Raw genomic sequence first — 21940 nt, 5'->3', positions numbered from 1 at the left:
GTTATATTTGATTGAAATTAACTATGCTCATATTTAGGCTCTGCGTTGCTTTGCAAACAGAAAAACCACATCCACATAGTACACTTTTTTTACCCAAAAAGGTGCTTTGGGGATTAATGTCTCCTGGTGCCCATTTCTGATTGAAATTTCTTGACTCGTTTGGTTTGAATTGAAACAAAAGCTGGACATTCCCTTGTAAATTCTCCATGGCAATGCCTCTACCAATCAGAGTTCACTTGCCAACTAATCAGCATCCTCTTCTCAATTAGTACAAGCTTTCTTTCCCTTTGAAAAATGGGTATTCTTTGATTCTGTTCTGTTGAATAAGACAAAACAAAATCGAGAGTACAAGTTTATTTTCCAGCAATACTAAAGACGATAGCATTGAGATTTTGGAATAGTTGCCAGTTGGTACAAGAATGGTATTAAAACGCACTAGCTTCAAAGTTGAAACATTACTACTACCAAATAGATATAAACAAGGATACTCAGAAAAGTATTAGGTGGAGGTGTTGGCTGTAGTCTTCCAATCCTACTTTGATTCAAGGGTAGCACCCGAGACTAAAGTGACAAGGAGCAGAGAGTAGGCATAAATGATTGTTTCTCCAACAGGAAGAAAGCTTATTGTGGAGATTTTTAGGAGTTGGTGGCAAGGCTGTTGTATTTCTTATAGTATCTTATCAACTTAAACTTGAGCAAGCATGGTGCAATTTCAAAATTTTTGGACAACATAAACATTGGAAGTATTAGGAACTGAGGAGGATATAATAGATATCAAGTTGATGTAGACATGTTTGTGATATGGCTGGATGCATGACATGAAAATTAATGCAAAAGAGTGTGCAGTGATACATTTTGGTAGGAAGCACAAAGAGAAGTAACATAAAAGGTAAACTTTACAGGGATCCAGGAACAGAAATTCCATGAGGTAACTATGTACAAATTGTTGAAGGGAGCTATGCCAGTTGAAAGTTGTTAAAAATGGTATAGACATTGTAAATCAAAGCAAAAAACATGATTGTCTCTCTTTCGCACTAAGTGTGGAAGTTGGTATGTAAGGTGTTGGTGAACTTGCAGCATCACATTGAGAAAGCTTTCTGGATCATAGAGTCTTAGAGATCTACATCGCAGAAAAAGGCCTTTTGGCCCACAGAATCAGTGCTGGTCAAAAACAACCACCTAACTATTCTAATCCCATTTTCCAGCACTTGGCCCAAATCCTTGTATGCCTTGGCATCACAAGTGCATACCTAAGTGCCTCTTAAGTGCCATGAGGGTTTCTGTCTCTACCCTTAAGGCAAAGAGTTCCAGATTCCTTGCACCCACTATGTTCCCTCGAAAACTTCTGCCCCTTACCTTAAGTCTATGCCCCTGGTCAGTGATCCATCTATTGAGGGGGAAAGGTTTTCTTGCCTACTCCATCTGTGCCCTTTAAATTATACATATCTCAATCTTGTTCCCTTTAAATCTTCTCTGCCCTAAGGAAAACAACTCCAGCCAGTTCAATCTTTCTACATAACTCTGCACCCTTTCCATTGCTATTAAATCTCTCCTGTAATGTGAATTCCAGAATAGCACATAACACTAGTTATGGCCTAACCACAGTTTTGTACAGTTCAAGGATAACTTCTCAATTTAAAATCTATGCCTCTGCTAATAAATTCAAGTCTCTCAAAATGCCTTTTAATCACATTATCTAGCTGTCCTGATACTTTAAGGAACTAGTGTACATGCATACTTTGGTTCCTCGGATCCTCGGTATTCCCAGGGTTCTACCATTCTTCAAATATTCCCATGCCTTGTTTGTCCCATATGAATGCATCACCTCACATTTATAGAGTCATAGAGTCATACAGGGGTTCTGAGGAGAGAATATAGAAAGCTAGGCAGAAAGCTAAAAAATAGGTCCTTGTGGTTAGTAACGTCTGGAATACTCCCAGTGTCATAAACTAGTGGGAGTAAGAATAGGAAAAGAGCAGATGAATGTGTGGCTGAGGAGCTGGTATAGGGGAGAAAGATTCACATTCTTGAATCACTGGAATCTCTTCTGGGATAGAAGGGACTAATTGGTGGGACATTTGCTAGAGTTGCTTCAGAGGATTTACACTACTTTGGGAGGAGGGGAGGCCAGGGAAATGGTGAGAAAAGAGATCAGTCTGAGACTGTGCAGTTGGGAAAAGGAATGAGTCAGGGAGTGATTGCTGGGCCCATTGCTGGGATATTTGTATCATCAATAGCCAAAAGTGTAGTGCCACAGAACTGAAGGTTGATTAAAATTTGAGAAAGATGGCACAGAAAAGCTAGGGAACTATAGACCAGTGAGTCTGACATTAGTGGTGGGCAATTTATTGGAGGGGATCCTGAGGGACAGGATTTACAGGTACTTGGAAAGGCAAGGACTGATTAGGGATTGTCAACATGGATTTGAGCGTGGGAAATCATGTCTCACTGACTTAATTGATTTTTTTGAAGAAGTAATGAAGAGGATTGATGAGGGCAGAGCGGTGAACGTGAGATACATGGATTTCAATAAGGCATTTGACAAAGTTCCACATTAGACTGAATAGCAAGTTAAATCACATGGAATACAGGGAGAACTAAACATTTGGATACAGAACTGACTCAAAGGTAGAGAGAGCTGGTGGAGGATTGTTTTTCAGACTGGAGGCCTGTGACCAGCGGTCACAGAATAAATGTGAGGTGATGCATTCAGATAGGACAAACAAGGCAGGCGAAGAATGATAAAACCCTGGGAAATATGGACGATCCGAGGATATGCACTAGTATGCACGTGCACTATTTCCTTAAAGTATCAGGTCACAGAATCGGTGATGAGTCCACTGCTTTTCATAGTTTATTTAATTAATTTGGATGTGAACATCAGAGGTATGTCTGGTAAATTTGCAGATGACACCGAAATTGGTGGTATTGTGGACAGCAAAGCAAACCTTGGCTGGTGAGCTGAGGAGTGACAGATGGAGTTTAATTTAGATAAATGTGAGGTGCTGCATTTTGGAAAGGCAAATCAGAGCAGTATTCACACACTTAATGTTAAGGTCCTGGAAAGTGTTGCCGAACAAAGAGATTCTGGAGTGCAGGTTCATAGTTTCTTGAAAATAGAGTCGCAGATAGACAGGAAAAGAAAGAAGGTGTTTGGTGTCCTTGCCTTTATTGGTCAGTGCATTGAGTATAGGAGTTGTTATGGCTATACAGGATATTGGTTAGGCCACTTCTGGAATACTGCATGGAATTCTGGTCTTTAGGAAGAATGTTGTGAAATGTGAAAGGATTCAGAAAAGATTTATAAGGATTTTGCTGGGGTTGGAGAGTTTGAGCTAAAGGGAGAGGCTGAACAGACTGGAGTGATTTTCCCTGGAGCATCGGAGGCTGAGGGGTGATCTTATTGAGGTTTATTAAATCACGAGGGACATAAATAGGGTAAATAGCCAAGGTCTTTTCCCCGGGTGGGAGAGTCCAAAACTAGAAGGCATAGGTTTAAGGTGAGAGGCAAAGGTTTTAAAAGGGACCTAAGGGGCAACTTTTTCACACAGAGGGGGTGTGTGTATGGAATGCCAGAGGAAGTGGTGGAGGTTTGTACAAGTACGACATTCAAAAGGCATCTGGATGGGTATACGAATGGGAAATGTTTAGAGGGAAATGGGCCAAGTGCTGGCAAATGGGACTGGATTAATTTAGGATTTGTGGTCAGCATGGATGATTTTGCCAGAAATGTTTGTTTCCATACTATACAACTCTATGACTCTATGTCTGTGCAGATTAAACACTAATCCTGTTTATCTGCATTTTGTCAGTAGCCTGCTCCATGCATGAATTACTAAAGTGGTCCTGAATGGGTCTTACTCTTTTCCCCAATAGACTTTTACCCTTAATGTACTTGGAAAATGACTTAAAATTTTAAGGTCCCTTGGAAACATTTTATACTTCTCTCGGGCTTCTGCTGCTTTAAACCCTGAGTATCTGCCATCAACCTCCCTTTTTCTCTTAAACTAATACTGTAAATTCTTCCATATCTCAGGTTCACAGGATTTAATGGTCTTTATTGGAATATGTTGGCCCTATACTTTCCATATTTCCTTTCTCAGTGCATCCCACTGTTCTGAAACAGATTTACCTGAAAGTATTTGTTCCCAATCCACCCTAGCCAAATCATAACTGATGTGAAAATCAATCTTTCCCTTTTGACAACTTTGATTGCAGGCCCACTTTTGTTCTTTTCCATAACTATCTTGAATTAAATGAAGTTATGATTGCCCTCAACAAAATGTTTCTGCACTGATACTTCAACCACTTGCCCAGATTTGTTATCTAAAATTAAGACACCACCCCACCTTGGAATCTTTTATGGGGTGAATTATCCCAACGTTGATTCAATAAATGATTGTTGACTTGTTGCTCAAGACTCCTGAGATTATTTTGTAAAATAATCGACCACCATAGTCACAATTCATCTTTGTCTTCATTCACTAAGCAGTTGATTTGCAAAGAACAACTAATTCAATTCTTGCATTTTATGCATTTAAATGCCTTCTCTTAAATTTAAAATACCTGCACAACTTGATAAATGAAATCCCTTCTATTGGTTCACAACTGTTTTGGATTTCCTCGTCACTGGTCAAAAGGAATTAGAGTTCAATGGGAAGCTGGCTATTGTTGGAAGTTCATGTGATCATTTTAAAAGTTGGAGTCTTGATCATTTGAGAATGCATGAGTGAGATTCCCTAGCAGAGGTTGTATATTACAGTATTTTTCCCTCCTGTTTGAGAGCAACACCCCGAAAGAAATAAAAACAGAAATTTCTGAAAAGCTTAGCAGGTTTGGCAGCATATGTGAAGAGAAATCAGAGTTAATGTTTCAAGTTCAGTTACCCTTCCTCAGAATTTCTGTTTTTGTTTCTGATTTAAGCATCCTCAGTTCTTTCCATTTTCATTTATCTTGAAAGAAATACCATATGTCTCTCAAAATCCTGATGGATTTACTTCCTGGGAATTTCTCAGAAAATTTCAACTTTCAATGGACAATTACCTGGCAGGTAGAACCCTTTGAAAATGTCTCTAACTCTGAGCTAAAGTCAGAATATCAAAGGGTTCCAACTCACTTATCTGGATAGTTAACAATGAAACATTTGAAAGATTAGATTCCGCTTTAACTTATGGATAACCATAAAACCTTAGTAAAAAGCTTTGACAATGGATAGGCAATAACTAATGTTAAGCACATTAAGCATGAATTACTGCAATTATCCACTCTTTTCTGATGCAAAAAAATTAAAGTTGCTCAATTGTAGCACACAAAAGAAATTAGGGATAGTATTAGATCCAAAGAGAGATTTTGGTGTTTGAAAAGCAAAGCAGGTCAGGCAGCATCCGAGGAGCAGGAAAATCAACATTTCAAGCAAAAGCCTTTCATCAGGAAGGGCTTTCCTGATGAAGGGCTCATGCCCAAAATGTCGATTTGTTTGCTCCTTGGATGCTGCCCTACCTGCTGTGCTTTTCCAGCACCACACTCTTGACTCTAATCTCCAGCATCTACAGTCCTCACTTTTGCCAAAAAAGAGATTGCCTAATCACTGCCTAATAAAGGTAGTCAAAGCAGAAACCCTCATAATTTTTAAGAGGAATTAAAATGTGCACTTGTTGGAATAGTTAGGTGTGTGTTTTTGGTCAGCATAGACACAGTGGCCCAAAGGACATTTTCTGTGCTGCAGACCTCTATTTTCTGACATGCATTGCCAGGAAAAGCAGCAAGCCTGAGCACTGGGAGCAATTTAGAATTCAACAAAAGAATTGTTGATCAAGAGAAGGAAAAGACAGTATGAAAATGAACCTGCAAGGAGCATAAAACTGACTGTAAAATCTTCTCTAAATATGTGAAGAACAAAAGATTAGTGAAGACAAATGTAGGTTTTTTTACAGTCATAAATGGGGGAAATTATAATGGGGAACAAAGAAATGGCATAAAAATTAAATGTTTCTGTCTTCACAGAAGAGGACACCATTCATTTCCCAAAAATGTTCGCAAATCAAGCATCTCGTGAAAGGGAGCATTTGAAAAAAATTGGTATTAGTCTCTGCCAACCATGATGCCATTCTAAATTAATTCTGCCTGCCTGCCCTCTGTTCTCTGCATGTTCATGTGTCTGTCTAAATGCCTCTTAAATATTGCTGTGGCATCTGCTTTTACTACATCTCCTGGCAGTCTGTTACCAACCTCCAATATCTCCTTTAAACTCGCCTCCTCTCACCTTAAGCCTATGTCCCCTAGTATTTGACATTTCCACTCTGGGAGAAAGACTCTGGCTATCCATCCTATTCATGCCTCTCATGATTTTATATACTTTTCCCAGATTGCCCCGTAGCCTCAGATGCTCTATGAAAACAATCCAAATTTATTCAACTTCTCCTTATAGTTAATATCCAGGCAACATCCAGGTAAACCTTTTTTGCATTCTCTCCAAAGCCTCCACATCCTTCCTAGAGTGTGGTGACTGAAACCTCACCCAGTATTCCAAATGTGACCTCACTAAAGTTTTATGCAACTGCAACATGACTTGCCAACTTTAATATTCAGTGCCCCAACTGATGAAGGTTAGCATGCCATACTCCTTCTGTGCCACCTTATCCAGTTGTGTTGCCACTTTGAGGGAACTATGGACTTGCACCTCAAGATCCCTCTGTATATCAATGCTCCTGAGGGTTCTGCCATTTATTATATACATTCCTCTTACATTTGACTGCTCTTACATTTGACCTTACACTTGTCTAGATTAAGTTCCATCTGCCATTTCATCCCCCAGCTTTTCAAGTGTTCCATGTCCTGCTTTATCCTTTGACAACCTTCTGTACTGTCCACAGTTCCACCAATTTTCATGCCATCTATAAACTTACTGATCAGGCCACCTCCAATTTCATTTAAATTATTTACATAAATTAAAACAACAATGGTCCCAGCAGTGATTCTTGCAGAACATCTCTGGTCACCAGTCAGAAAAACGTGCTTCCACAGCTACACTCTGTCTTCTGTGGTCAAGCCAAGCTTTGTACCAACTTACCAATTCTGCATGGATCCCATTGTGATTTAATCTTCTGGAGCAGCCTATCATGATGGATCTTGATGAGTTTTTTTTAAAGATACCATCAGACTCTGGGGTCTTATCTACCTCAATATTTTTTCAACATCCCCAACACCTTGACTGAGTTTCTTTTGAGGAAGTAACCAAGAAGACTGACGAAGGCAGAGTGGTAGACATTGTTTACCTGGACTTTAGTAAAGCCTTTGACATGTTCTACATGATAGATTAATTAGTAAAGTTATATCACATGGGATTCAGGGTGAGCTTACCAATTGGATACAAAATTGGCTTAGTGACAAGAGACAGGGTAGACAGGGCAGGACTATCCTTCTAAATCATTCCTGTCCATGTATTGTCCAAATTCCTTTTAAATATTGTTAATGAACCTGCCTCAACAACTTCCACTGGCAATTCATTCCATATGTATACCACCCTCTGTGTAAAAAAAAGTTTTTCCTCATGTTCCCTTTTTATTCTTTCCCCTCTAGCCTTAAACTGATGCCCTCTCATCCTCAATTCCCAAACCCTGTAAAAAAGACTGAGTGTGTTCACTCTATCCATGCCTCTCATGATCTTATACACTTCTGTAAGATTCCCCCTCAGTCTCCTACACTCTAAAGAAAAAAATACCTAGCTTGTCCAACCTCTTCAACAACTCAGACTGTTGAGTCCTGGCAACATCCTTGTGAATTTCTTTGCAGTCTTTCCAGTTTAATAACATCCTTCCTACAACAAGGTAACCAAAACTGAACACAATATTCCAAGTATGGCCTCACCAATATCCTGTACAACTGCAACATAGTTTCTCAACTTCTGTACTCAATGCCCTGAATGTGCCAGAAGCTGCCTTCACTTCCCCGTCTACCTGTGACTCCAGTTTCAGAGAACTGTGCACCTGAACTCCAAGATTCCTCTGTTCCACCCAACTCCTTAAGACCCTACCATTCACCATGAAATTCCTCCCTTGATTTGACTTCCCAAAATGCAAGATCTCACACCTATCTATATTAAACTCCATTTGCCATTTATTGGCGCAATTCCCCAGCTGGCCATAGTCCTGCTGCAATTTCTGATAACCTTTCTCACTGTGCACAATACTGCCTACTTTAGTGTCATCTGCAAACATACTAAAGATGCCTTGTACATTCTCATCCAAATGTACAATTGTACAAAAATCTCAATTGGAACTGTATATCAAACTTTTGCTGCATTATTGCTCATTTTGTGCTATCATCTAAGCCACAGTTCTACCACACTGACTTGAATAAAATATATGTTGAAAGTGCTGAGCGAGATTGGCTTCATAGTAGAGGAATAGATAAATACATTCTCTAGCTTTAGCAAATTCACACTTTGCTGAAAATGTGTTGCTGGATAAGTGCAGCAGGTCAGGCAGCATCCAAGGAGCAGGAGAATCGACGTTTCGGGCATAAGCCCTTCTTCAGAAAGAAGGGCTCATGCCCAAAATGTTGATTCTCCTGCTCCTTGGATGCTGCCTGACCTGCTACGCTTTTCCATCAACACATTTTCAGCTCTGATCTCCAGCATCTGCAGTCCTCACTTTCTCCTAGCAAATTCACACTTTGGCCTAGCAATGACTGTTTACTCAACCCAGATTTAACGAAGGCGAAAGTGAGGACTGCAGATGCTGCAGATCAGAATGGTGCTGGAAAGGCACAGCAGGTCAGGCCACATCTGAGGAGCAGGAAAATCGACTTTTCAGGCAAAAGCCCTTCATCAGGAGCCGCCACCCCGGAGGCTCCCTGCCTCATTCCCGATGAAGGGCTTTTGCTTGAAACATCGATTTTCCTGCTCCTCGGATGCTGCCTGACCTGGTGTGCTTTTCCAGCACCACTCTAATCTTGACCCAGATTTAACAAAACTAAACAAAAAGCTCCTTTAATGTTCTATTTTGATAGCTAGTTTTGTTTTGTTTTAATTTATCCTTGAGATATGGAGGATAAGATCAGAATTTATTGTTCATGCTTAATCATCATTCAGAATATGCTGGTGAACCATAAAGGTCAAGCAGCAATAAATTGATATCATCCATTTTCTGATATTTTGTGTTATATTGAATTTTTTCACTGAATTTGCTGTTGGCTAATTCCCTGCTTTGTCTCTTTCTAGAACATCTTTGTTCTCTCTTCCTTTAATGTAGTCTTTCAGTATGAGGTTGGGAAAAGTGAAATTCCCAAGCAGGGTAGCTTCAGGGAAGATCTAACAAAATAGAAACACCGGTGAGTGAGTGCAAGTGATGTCAAATACAACAGTTAAATATTGACATTGAATTACTCACTGGATTAGTGGTGCTGGAAGAGCACAGCAGTTCAGGCAGCATCCAACGAGCAGCGAAATCGACGTTTCGGGCAAAAGCCCTTAATTACTCACTTCTAACATCTAGTTTGCTAGAAAATGTCAGCCTTTTCCTAAAATTGAAGTTAAATAGTCTATTTGTGACAAAAAGTCTCGTCATCTGACCACATTTTTAATTAATGTACCACGCCAAGAATTTATAATATTTGATGAGAACAAATTTAGATGAATCACATTGAAACCCATTCATTATCAGAGTTGGCTGCAAATTTTCCAACAACGTACAGAATTAGTAAAGACTGAATAAGGGATATGATTTATAAAATTCTATTAAAATTGTATTATGCCAATAAGGTAGCTTTGTAATATTGTTAGAGAACTGAAAATCTGAATATGTTTTCTCTTTCAGTAATATTGCTATTGTACCTCCTACTCCTCCGCCTGTGGAACTTTTAAAGGTAATATCAAGCTTGTGTGGCAAATGTATTTTGACAAACTAGAAACTTTCATTATTCAGAGCCATTACTCCTTACTCTACCAGCTTGCATTTTCTCTTCTTCTTCGAAAATGTTCTCTGTTTTGTGTGGCTGATCTGGATTTGGTAATGCGTGACCAAGTAAAAATAAATGCTGATTGGAGGCCACAGATGTTTCATTTTAATGTGTGGCCCATGAAAATCTCTGTGTAGCTGTGCACCATGGTAGTTTAATAAAGTGACTTTTGCAGGAACTTTCAGCTACTTGACTGCATAGTTTACAAGTATATTCTCCGACTACATGTTAGTACTCTTGTTCTTTTCTCAATTCCATTTGCTTCTGTTCTTCATGTATCACTTTATGGTGGTAGTCTACTCCCCTTCCACTTTATAGAGTTTAACAATCATAGAGCCATAGAGTCCTCCAACATGGAGACAGCCCTTCAGTGCAAACTGGTCCATGCCAACCAAAATGTCCATCCACACTAACCCCATTTCCCTGCACTTGGCCCATATCCTTCTAAATCTTTCCTATTCATGTATTTATCCAAATGTCTTTAAAATGTTGTTAATGTACCACCTCAATCTCTTATTGCAGCACATTCCATACGTGTACCACCCTCTATGTTAAAAAAGTTGTCCGTCATGTTCCCATTTATTCATTCCCCTCTAACCTTAAACTGATGCCTGCACTGGTCTGTGATGCCCCAACTCTGGGGAAAAAGACTGAGTGCATTCACCCTATCCATGCCTCTCTTGATCTCACACACTTCTAAAAGATCCACCCTCAGACTCCTCTGCTCTAAAAAAAGTCTTTTTCAATGTCCACTATATCACCAATCTTGGTGTCATCCACAAGCCTACTAACCATGCTTTCTATCTTCTCATCTAAATAATAGATGAATATAAAAGATGAATAAAAGTGGACCCATCACTGATCCTTATGGAATACCGCTGGTCACAGGTCTGCAGTCCAAAAAAACAAACCTCCATCATCATTCTCCACCTCCTGTCTTTGAGCCAATTTTGTATCCAATTAGCAAGCTCACTTTGAATCCCATGTGATCTAACTTACTAATTAATCTACCATGCGGAATCTTGTCAAAGGCTTTACTAACGCCCAAGTAAACAATATCTATCACTCTGTCCTTGTCAATTTTCTTGGTTACTTCCTCAAAAAAGGATTCAAGTTTGTGAGACACGATTTCCCTTGGACAAAACCATGCTGACTATGCCTAATCTCCAAATACATATAAGTCCAATTTTTCGGAATCACTTCCAACTACTTACCCACCACTGAAGTCAGACTCTCAGGTCTACAGTTCACAGGCACAGCATTAGCCATTCTCCAGTCATTCAGCACCTCACCTATGATACAAATATTTCTGCAAGGTGCTCTGAAATTTCTTGCTTAACCTCCCACAAAGTCCTGGGTGCACTAGATCAGGCCCTAGAGATTTATCCTCCTTTAAATATTTTAAGACCTCCAGCACTTCCTCTTCTGTGATGTGAATTGTTTTCATAATATCAACATTTATTTCCCTGAGTTCTTTAGCCTCCATTTCTTTTCCATAATAAAACCTGATGCAAAATGTTCATGTAATATCTCTCCCATCTCCTGAGGTTCAACGCAAAGATAAAGTCTTTGCTTTAAGGGGACATACTGTCTGTCTAGTTGTACTCTTGCTCTTAACGTACTCGTAGAATCTTTTTGGATTATCCTTAACCTTATGTGCCAAGGCTATCTCATATGCTCTTTTTTGCCTTCCTGATCTCACTTGGAAGAATACCTCACACTCTTTATACAGTCCAAGTAATTAATTTGAACCCAATTGTTTATATCTAATATATGCTTCATTTTTTATTCTTGACTAGAACCTCGATATCTTTATTCATTGACTGTTCTCTAGTCCTACAAGCCTTACCTTTTACTCGAACAGAAACATAATGACTCTGAACTGTCATTATTACACTCGAAACCTTTTCATTTGTGAACAGACTAATCCAATCAATGTTTGGTATTTCTTGTCACATACCAATAAAATATCTTACTCATAATGGAGTTAAGGATAATATTAAATTAAAAATAAAAGCTTATGATGTTACAAAGAATAGTAGCAATTGTATTGCTTTAGAAACCAAGAAAGGATAGATAAAATGCAAACAGAAATTGCTGGAACTGCTCAGCAGGTCTGGCATCATCTATGTAAAGAAATCAGAGTTAACATTTCAGGTTGAGTCTGGATTAGTGGTGCTGGAAGAGCACAGCAGTTCAGGCAGCATCCCAGGAGCAGTTTTTGCCTGAAACGTTGATTTTACTGCTCCTCAGATGCTGCCTGAACTTCTGTGCTCTTCCAGCACCACTAATCCAGAATCTGGTTTCCAGCATCTGCAGTCATTGTTTTTACCTATTTCAGGTTGAGTGACCCTTCCTCAGAAGGATAGCTAAAATATTGGTTAGAAAGGGAAAACTAATATATGAGTGCAAATTACCCATAAATACAAAAAAATTGGTTGTAAGAATTTTTATCAAAATATAAATAGGAAGAGAGTTGCTAAACTAAACATTGATCCCATATAAGCAGAAACAGGAGAAATGGTAATTGGGAATGCAGCAATAGTAAAGAAAGTGAACAGCTAATTTGTCTGTCTTCAAAGGAGAAAACACAACATGCATATCAAAATAAAAGTGCAATCAAGGCCAATGAAGGAATTAATGTCAGAGAAAAAGCATTGAACAAGTTTAAAAAGCTAGAATCTGACAAATCCTTATATCCCAGAATTCTAGAAGAGGTAGCAAGAGAGATAGTGGATGGGCTAGACACAATTTTCCACAATATTTTAGATTAGTCTTATCAGGCTGGATGTTAGTAACTGTTACACCACAGTTACTATGAACTATGAACCAGTTAACTTGATATTAAACTTTGGGTAAGTGCTGGAACCTATTTTTAAGCATGTCTTAAATATGCACTAAATATGCACTATTATCCAATTGCATGATTGGATAAAGTCAACATCATTCTCAAAAAGTGAAATTATGTTTTACAAACTTCTTACAGTTTTTTGAGGATATAACAAAGAGGTTCTAACAAACTAGTGGCTGTATGGTAGCTCAGTGGTTAGCTCTGCTGCCTCACAGTGCCAGGGACCCAGGTTCGATTCCTGTCTTGGGTGAATGTCTGTGTGGAGTTCGCATATTTTCCTTGGGTTTCTTCTGGTTGCTTTGGTTTTCTCCCACAATCCAAAGATGTGCAGGTCAGGTGAATTGGCCATGCTAAATTGTCATATTGTTAGGCGCATTAGTCAGGGGTAAATTTACGGCAGGGGAATGGATCTGGGTGGATTACTCTTTGGGGGGCCAGTGTGGACTTGTTGGGCCTGTTTCCATACTGTAGGTAATCTAGTCTAAGATCTATATGGAGGGATTGGAATATTGGGATTTCCAAAACCTATTTGATTAGGTGCCACGCAATCAATTAATAGACATGATAAGGGCGCAAGGAACAAAAACAAAGATTGCTGGGAAAACTTAGCAGGTCTGGCAGGAGTGTGGGAAGAAAGCAGACTGTTTTGTAGACTTGTTGTGATGAAAAGGTATTAGACTTGAAACATTAGTTCTGCTTTCTCTCCAGATATGCTGCTAGATCTGTTGAGTTTCACAAGCAATTCCTGTTTTTGTTTCAGATCTCCAGCATCTTATTTGAAGACATTGTGGAGTTGGGTGAAAAATATCTTCGCATGGATAGATGATTGGTTAAAGGTTAGGAATCAAAGAGTAGGATTAAATTAGGTATTTTAAATTTGGCAGGCTGTGAATGCCAAAAGGATCAGTCTTAGCACTTTAACTGTTTGCAGTTGATGTGAGTGTCTTGAACAAAGTAATGTAATTATGTTTGCTAATAATAAGCAAGATGGAAATGTATGTTTTGGGGAAAACACAAAGGCTGCAAAGAGATGGTCATAAGAATAGAAAAGCAGAGCATTTCTTAAGAGGCATGAATCTTTAAATGTCACTGTTTAGAGAGATTTGGATATATTCATACTGAAAAGTTAGCCTTCAGGTACAAAAAGCAATTAGGAAGACAAATAGCATGTTGGCCTTTATTTCAAGAAGTCTTGTAATTATAGATGTTTTTATGGCAGCAGATCTGGAATATACTTGTATATGTTTGTTCTTCTTACTTAAGAAAGAACATACTTGCACTGGAGATAATGCATTAAAGGTTCATGACAAAAGACAACACTTTTGTCTGAGAGACCAACAATGAAAGGATGAGTAAATTGTGCCTTTTTTTCAGTAGTTTAGAAAAATAAAAGGTAACCTCAAGATTTTGAATGGGCTTACTGCATAAGTACTAAGAGATTGTTTCAGTTTCAGTTTGCTGCATGGTCTAGAACTCATATGAATAGTCTTAAAATGAAAGGGCATGTAACATATGTGGAGTTTCAAAAGACATTTGATAAGGCACCACATATTGGGTTACTTAATAAGCTAAGAGCCCCTCATATTGGAGGTAGTGTGTTAGCATAAATAAAGGATTGCAGTAACTAGAAGATAGTGAGAACTGCAGATGCTGGAGAGTCAGAATAGATAGAGTGCCGCACTGAGAAAAGCACACAGGTCAGGCAGCATCTGAGGCGCAGGAGAGACAATGTTTTGGGGAGGACCCTTCATCAGGCCTGGGGAGGGGGAAGGGAGCTGAGAAATAAATGGGGGTGGGGCTGGGGAAAGTAGCTGGGATGGCGATAGGTGGATGGAGGTAGGAGGTGATTGTGATAATTCAATGGGAAGGGTGGAGTGGACAGATGGGAAGGAAGATGGACAGCTAGGTCAGGTCAAGAGGTTGGTGCTGAGATGGAGGGTTGGATCCGAGATGGTGTGGGGTGTGGGGAGACTTAGAAACTGGTGAATTCAATGTTGAGGCAGTGTGGTTATAGGCTCTAAACCTATGCCCTCTAGTTCTGGACTCCCTGATTCCAGGGAAAAGACTTTGTCTATTTATCCTATCCATGCCCCTCATAATTTTGTAAACCTATTTAAGGTCACCCCTCAGCCTCCGACGCTTCAGGGAAACAGCCCCAGCCTGTTCAGCCACTCCCTGTAGCTCAGATCCACCAACCCTGGCAACATCCTTGTAAGTCTTTTCTGAACCCTTTCAAGTTTCACAACATCTTTCCGATAGGAAGGAGCCCAGAATTGCACGCAATATTCCATCAGTGGCCTAACCAATGTCCTGTACAGCCGCAACATGACCTCCCAACTCCTGTACTCAATATTCTTACCAATAAAGGAAAGCATACCAAACATCTTCTTCACTATCCTATCTACCTACGACTCCACTTTCAAGGAGCTATGAACCTGCACGCTAAGCGACACTTCCATTAAGTGTATAAGTCCTGTTAAGATTTGCTTTCCCAAAATGCAGCACCTCACATTTATCTGAATTAAACTCCATCTGCCACTTCTTAGCCCGTTGGCCCATCTAGTCAAGATCCTGTTGTAATCTGAGGTACCCCTCTTCGCTGTCCACTACACCACCAATTTTGGTGTCATCTGCAAACTTACTAACTGTACCTCTTATGCTAGCATCCAAATCATTTATGTAAATAACAAAAAGTAGAGGGCCCAGTACCAATCCTTATGGCACTCCACTGGTCACAGGCCTCCAGTCTGAAAAACAATCCTCCACCACCACCCTCTGTCTTCTACTTTTGAGCCAGTTCTGTATCCAAATGGCTAGTTCTCCCTGTATTCCATGAGATCTAACCTTGCTAATCAGTCTCTTATGGGGAACCTTGTTGAATGCCTTACTGAAGTCTATATGGATCATATCCACTGCTCTGCCCTCATCAATCCTCTTTGTTACTTCTTCAAAAAACTCAATCAAGTTTGTGAGACATGATTTCCCATGCACAAAGCCATGTTGACTATCCCTAATCAGTCCTTGCCTTTCCAAATACATGTACATCCTGTCCCTCAGGGTTCCCTCCAACAACTTGCCCACCACCGAGGTCAGGCTCACCAGTCTATAGTTCCCTGCCTCGTCTTTACTGTCCTTCTTAAACAGTGGCACCACTTTTGCCAACCTCCAGTCTTCCGGCACCTCACCTGTGACTATCGATGATACAAATATCTCAGCAAGAGGCCCAGCAATCACTTCTGTAGCTTCCCATAGAGTTCTCGGGTACACCTGATCAGGTCCTGGGGATTTATCCACCTTTAACCATTTCAAGACATTCAGCACTACCTCCTCTGTAATCTGGACATTTTGCAAGATGTCATCATCTATTTCCCTACATTCTATTTCTTCCATATCCTTTTCCACAGTCAATACTGATGCAAAATATTCATTTAGTATCTCCCCCATTTTCTGAGGCTCCACACAAAGGCCACCTTGCTGATCTTTAAGGGGCCCTATTCTCTCCCTAGTTACCCTTTTGTCCTTAATATATTTGTAAAAACCCTTTGGATTCTCCTTAATTGTATTTGGCAAAGCTATCTCATGTCCTCGTTTTGCCCTTCCTGATTTCCCTCTTAAGTATACTCCTACTTTCTTTATACTCTTCTATGGATTCACTCAATCTCTCCTGTCTATGCCTGACATATGCTTCCTTCTTTTTCTTAACCAAATCTTCAATTTCTTTCGTCATCTCGCATTCCCTATACCTACCAGCCTTCCCTTTCACCCTGACAGGAATATACTTTCTCTGGATTCTTGTTATCTCACAATAAGGAGGGACTGGATGTCCATGATGAAGATGAGGTGTTGGTGGCTGGGGAATTGAAAGTCCATGGAGGAGGTGGAGGGTGTGGATGATGTCTCAAAAGTATATGGGGAGTTCCTAGACCAAGGGGGACCGGAAAGAGTTGAAATAAGCAGAGATGAGCTGAGTAGTGCTGGAGGAGGTGGAGACAAATCAGTTGATTGGGGCAGTCAGGTTTGTGGATTTTGGGTAAGAGATAGAACCAGGTAGTCGGGGATGGGGAATTATGAGGTTGGTGGCTCTGGATGGGAGATCAGCTGAGGTGATGAGATTGTGGATGGTCTTGGAGATGATGGATTGGTGATGAGAGGCGGGGAGAAAGTGAGGACTGCAGATGCTGGAGATCAGAGCTGAAAATATGTTGCTGGAAAAGTGCAGCAGGTCAGGCAGCATCCAAGGACAACCAGTACCTACAACAAATCCGAAGCCTCCAGCAAGAGACCTCCCTCCGGATCCTTTGCTCCACGCTTGCAGCCATGCACTGCTACCTACATTCCCTGCAATTAGACCTACCCCAGCTCAGGACAACACTCTCACAGACCTGCAAAGGACCTCTACTGTTCGTCATCCACAGAAGAATCCATACACTAAACAAACAGTTCTTCCTAACCATATCGGAAATTAAAGACTCCTTGGATGCTACCTGACCTGCTGCGCTTTTCCAGCAACACATTCTGATGAGAGGCAGGGTCATGGTCGAAGGGGTGACAGGAGGAGGTATCAGCTCTCCCCAACCCTTCACCCTATCCCAAATCCAACCCTCCAACTGAGCATTGCCCTCTTGACCTGACCTACTTGTCCATTTTCCTTCTCACCTATCCACTCGACCCTTCCCACTGACCTATCACTATCACCTATTGCTATCCCATCTACTTTACCCTCAGCCCAAACCCCCATTTATTTCTTAGCCCCCGACCTCCTCCCCAGTCTTGATTAAGGGTCCTGCCTGAAATATCAACTCTCCTGCTCCTCAGATGCTGCCTGAACTGCTGTGCTTTTTCCAGCACCATCCACTCTAAATCAAACATTGGCAGTCAGAGAATTCAGATAACGGGGGCATTTTCAGGATGGCTATCCTAACTAGTGGAATGCTGCAGGGATCAGTGCTGGAGCCACAATTATTTACAAGATATATTCATGACTTGGATGAGGAAAGTGAATGTACTGTCACCATGTTTGCAGATGACTCAAAAATAAGTGGAAATGCAAGTGGTGAAGATCATAGAATCCCCAGTGTGGAAACAGCCCCTTCGGCCGAACAAGTCTACACCGACCCTCCAAAGAGTATCCCACCCAAACCCATTCCTCTACATTTACCCCTGATGAATGCATCTAACCTACACATCCCTGAACACTATGGGCAATTTAGCATGGCCAAGTCACCTAACCTGCACATCTTTGGATTGTGGAGGAAACCGGAGCATCCAGAGGAAATTCTCACAGACATGGGCAGAATGTGCAAACTCACACAAACAGTCGTCCAAGGCTGGACTAGAACCCAGGTCCCTGGCGCTGTGAGGCAGCAGTACTAACCACTGAACCACCACCGTGCCACCCCATGTTAGAGAGTCCACAGAGGTATCTAGACATTTTAAGCAGTTGGGCAAAGTCTTGGGAGCTGTGGTGTATTGCAGGAAAAGTGAGGTTATGCGCTTTGGTGAGAAGAACAAAAAGCCTGAGTATTATTTAAATGGAGAAAGATTGCAGAAAGCTCTTGGACAGAAGGATTTGGAAGTCTTCGTGTGTAAGTCTCAAAAAGCTAGCATACAATTTCAGCAGGTAATAGGGAAGACTCATGGAATGCTGTAACTATACCGTTCACGTTAGGCCTGCTGGTATACTGTGAACAGTTTTGCACACCTTAACTAAGGAAAGTAATACTGGCAATGGAGGCAATCATAGAATCATAGAATCCCAACTTTGTGGAAACAGGCAAATTAGCCCAACAAGTCCACACTGCTCCTCCAAAGAGTATCCACCCAGACCCATTCCTCTACCCTATTACTCTACATTTCCCCTGACTAATGCACCTAGCCTACACAGCACTGGCTACTATGGACACTTTAGCAGGACTAATTCTCGAGGAAACTCACACAGACACAAGGAGAATGTGCAAACTCCATGCAAACAGTCACCTGAGACCAGAATTGAACCTGTGGCCCCAGCGCTGTGAGGCAAAGTGCTAACCACTGAGCCAGCAGTACAGAAAAGGTTCACTTAGCTGATCCCGAGTATGGAGTGATTCTTCTGAAAAGAGATTGAGTACATAAAACACAGAACATAGAACAGTACAGCACTGAACAGGCCCTTCAGCCCACGATGTTGTGCCGACCATTGATCCTCATGTATGCACCCTCAAATTTCTGTGACCATATGCATGTCCAGGAGTCTCTTAAATGTCCCCAATGACCCTGCTTCCACAACTGCTGCTGGCAACGCATTCTGTGCTCTCTCAACTCTCTGTGTAAAGAACCCGCCTCTGACATCCCCTCTATACTTTCCTCCAACCAGCTTAAAACTATGACCCCTCATGTTAGTCATTTCTGTCCTGGGAAATAGTCTCTGGCTATCGACTCTATCTATGCCTCTCATTATCTTGTATACCTCAATTAGGTCCCCTCTTCTCCTCTTTTTCTCCAATGAAAAAAGTCCGAGCTCAGTCAACCTCTCCTTATAAGATAAGCCCTCCAGTCCAGGCAGCATCCTGGTAAACCTCCTCTGAACCCTCTCCAAAGCATCCACATCTTTCTTATAATAGGGCGACCAGAACTGGACGCAGTATTCCATGTGCGGTCTAACCAAAGTTTTATAGAGCTGCAACAAGATCTCACGACTCTTAAACTCAATACCCCTGTTAATGAAAACCAAAACACCATATGTTCTCTTAACAACCCTGTCCACTTGGGTGGCCATTTTAAGGGATCTATGTACCTGCACACCAAGATCCCTCTGTTCCTCCACACTGCCAAGAATCCTATCCTTAATCTTGTACTCAGCTTTCAAATTCGACCTTCCAAAATGCATCACCTTGCATTTATCCAGGTTGAACTCCATCTGCCACCTCTCAGCCCATCTCTGCATCCTGTCAATGTCCCGCTGCAGCCTACAACAGCTCTCTATACTGTCAATGACACCTCCAACCTTTGTGTCATCTGCAAACTTGCTGACCCATCCTTCAATCCCCTCATCCAAGTCATTAATAAAAATTACAAACAATAGAGGCCCAAGGACAGAGCCCTGTGGAACACCACTCACCACAGACTTCCAGACAGAATATTTTCCTTCTACTACCACTCGCTGTCTTCTGTTGGCCAGCCAATTCTGTATCCAGACAGCTAAGTTCCCCTGTATCCCATTCCTCCTGACCTTCTGAATGAGCCTACCATGGGGAACCTTATCAAATGCCTTGCTGAAGTGTCAAATGCCTTGCTGAAGTAGGTTAGACCTGTGGTAGTTGAGTTTATAAGAATGAGAAGTGACCATATTAAAACATACAAACATTCTTAGTGGGCTTAACAGGGTAGATGTAGAAAGTTCCTTTCACCTTGTGGGAGAGTCTAGGACCACAGAGCATAAACATAGAATGAGGGGTCACCCTTTTAAGACAAAGATGAGGAATTTCTTCTCACAAATATGTGGGAATTCTTGACCACAGAAGGCTGTAGAGTCTGAGGGACAAATATCAAAGAGGAGTGTTCCTTAGCATAAGCAATCTTTGTTCAGAAGTCTATTATCACATATGTGGGAGAGGCCAGAAACCACTCCATATCTGGCTTTCACATGGGCCCCAGTTGCCCTCTTAATTACAGCTCAGATCAGGGACAATGACTGCTTTGAGTTCTGTAGTGAAATACAAGATTTTTATAACTTTTGCATTAATAAGTACATGCAACATTGATGTCATCCACACCTCACCTCCCCCCTCCCAAATCTATACATCCAATCCAGTAAACATGTGATCAATGCTGGACAACTCTAAGGACAGCCTTAGGTCTGTTTTTAGTCTCTTGATGTTTACCATATACCTCCATCAGCTCTGTTTGGAATCTTACAATGCATCGTGGCTCAATTGGGCAGCACGGTAGCTCATGGGGCGGCACAGTGGCTCAGCGGTTAGCACTGCTGCCTCACAGCGCCAGAGACCCAGCTTCAATTCCCCTTTCAGGTAACTGTCTGTGTAGAGTTTGCACATTCTCCCTGTCTCTGCATGGGTATCCTCCAGGTGCTCCAGTTTCGTCCCACAATCCAAAGATGTGCAGGTCAGGTGAATTGCCCATGGTGTTAGGTGCATTAGTCAGGGGTGAATGTAGGTGAATGGGTCTGGGTGGGTTGCTCTTCGGAGTGTGGATTTGTTGGACCGAAGCGCCTGTTTCTACACTGTAGGGAATCTAATCTAATTGAATCAAATCATCTGACTGTTTTTTCTTTTCCAAACATTAGCCAGCTGCATCTCATTATTGACCAGTAACCTATATAGTTGCATTTCATTAAGAACTTTTCCAAATTCTTTACAAACTTTAATATGGCAGATTAGGAAGGATATTAATTTCTACCAATAATTGTAAAGTCTTTAAAATCAACTCTAATATAAAGTTACTTTAACACAGCTGACAAATTGAGAACAATCCTTCTCTCACTTCAGCCTGAGAGATAAAACAACAGTTCCTCTGACTTGGAACTGCAATTTATAACCTCTGCTATTTACATGGTGTAAGTGAATTTTAAACTGAAGTTTCATTATTAAATAAATCTTTACTAGTTCCAGTATAAGCACTCTCCAGTACTAATTAAGTCTTAATGAAATAACATCTATTTGAATCCCATTAATGAGGGTGAAATTCAATCACTTTCCCACTTTATCTAGCTATTAAACGGAACTTATTTAGATTCCATATAACCACATCTTCACTCTGTATTTTGTAATCTGTCTTTGCTGCTCTTCTCTTGATCTTTGAGTGTACTTCCATTTCACTTAGGGCCCACTGACTTTTTGGAGGTTGTGTTCACATGATTTATTATTTTATCTTCCCCTAAAAAAAAGAAAATATGACAGGGAGATTAGAATCTCCTCTGTTGAGGACTGACTCTGAGCTGGCTGGCTATAGCTCGTACAGACTGCAGTCAGTTTTTGTTTTTGGGGGACCTCATTCCTGAACTGGATGATCTACACAGCCAGTGTGTCACAGATGTACTTGAGTTTTCACAAGGGTGTTTGCAGCCTGTGTGTTAATCTTTTCTTTGTGTTGTATTTTGAGAAAAAGACTATGCTGATTTTGTGGCAGGCCTTAGCC

The 21940-nt window shown here is 40.9% G+C and overlaps 1 protein-coding gene across 1 annotated transcript in view; it reads left to right on the top strand.

Annotated features, from left to right (window-relative positions):
• The window catches only part of sytl3 (synaptotagmin-like 3), a 112983-nt gene that overhangs the window by 36368 nt on the left and 54675 nt on the right, over positions 1-21940 (top strand). The window contains exon 5 of the mRNA XM_072580123.1: positions 9816-9864. Coding sequence (XP_072436224.1) covers positions 9816-9864 — 49 coding nt within the window. The remainder of the gene's footprint in view (positions 1-9815; positions 9865-21940) is intronic.

The sequence above is a fragment of the Chiloscyllium punctatum genome, chromosome 11 (assembly GCF_047496795.1).
Source record: "Chiloscyllium punctatum isolate Juve2018m chromosome 11, sChiPun1.3, whole genome shotgun sequence".
Classification (NCBI taxonomy): domain Eukaryota; kingdom Metazoa; phylum Chordata; class Chondrichthyes; order Orectolobiformes; family Hemiscylliidae; genus Chiloscyllium; species Chiloscyllium punctatum.
Note: the sequence above shows the minus strand (reverse complement) of the source record. Positions and strands in the feature narration are given on the sequence as shown.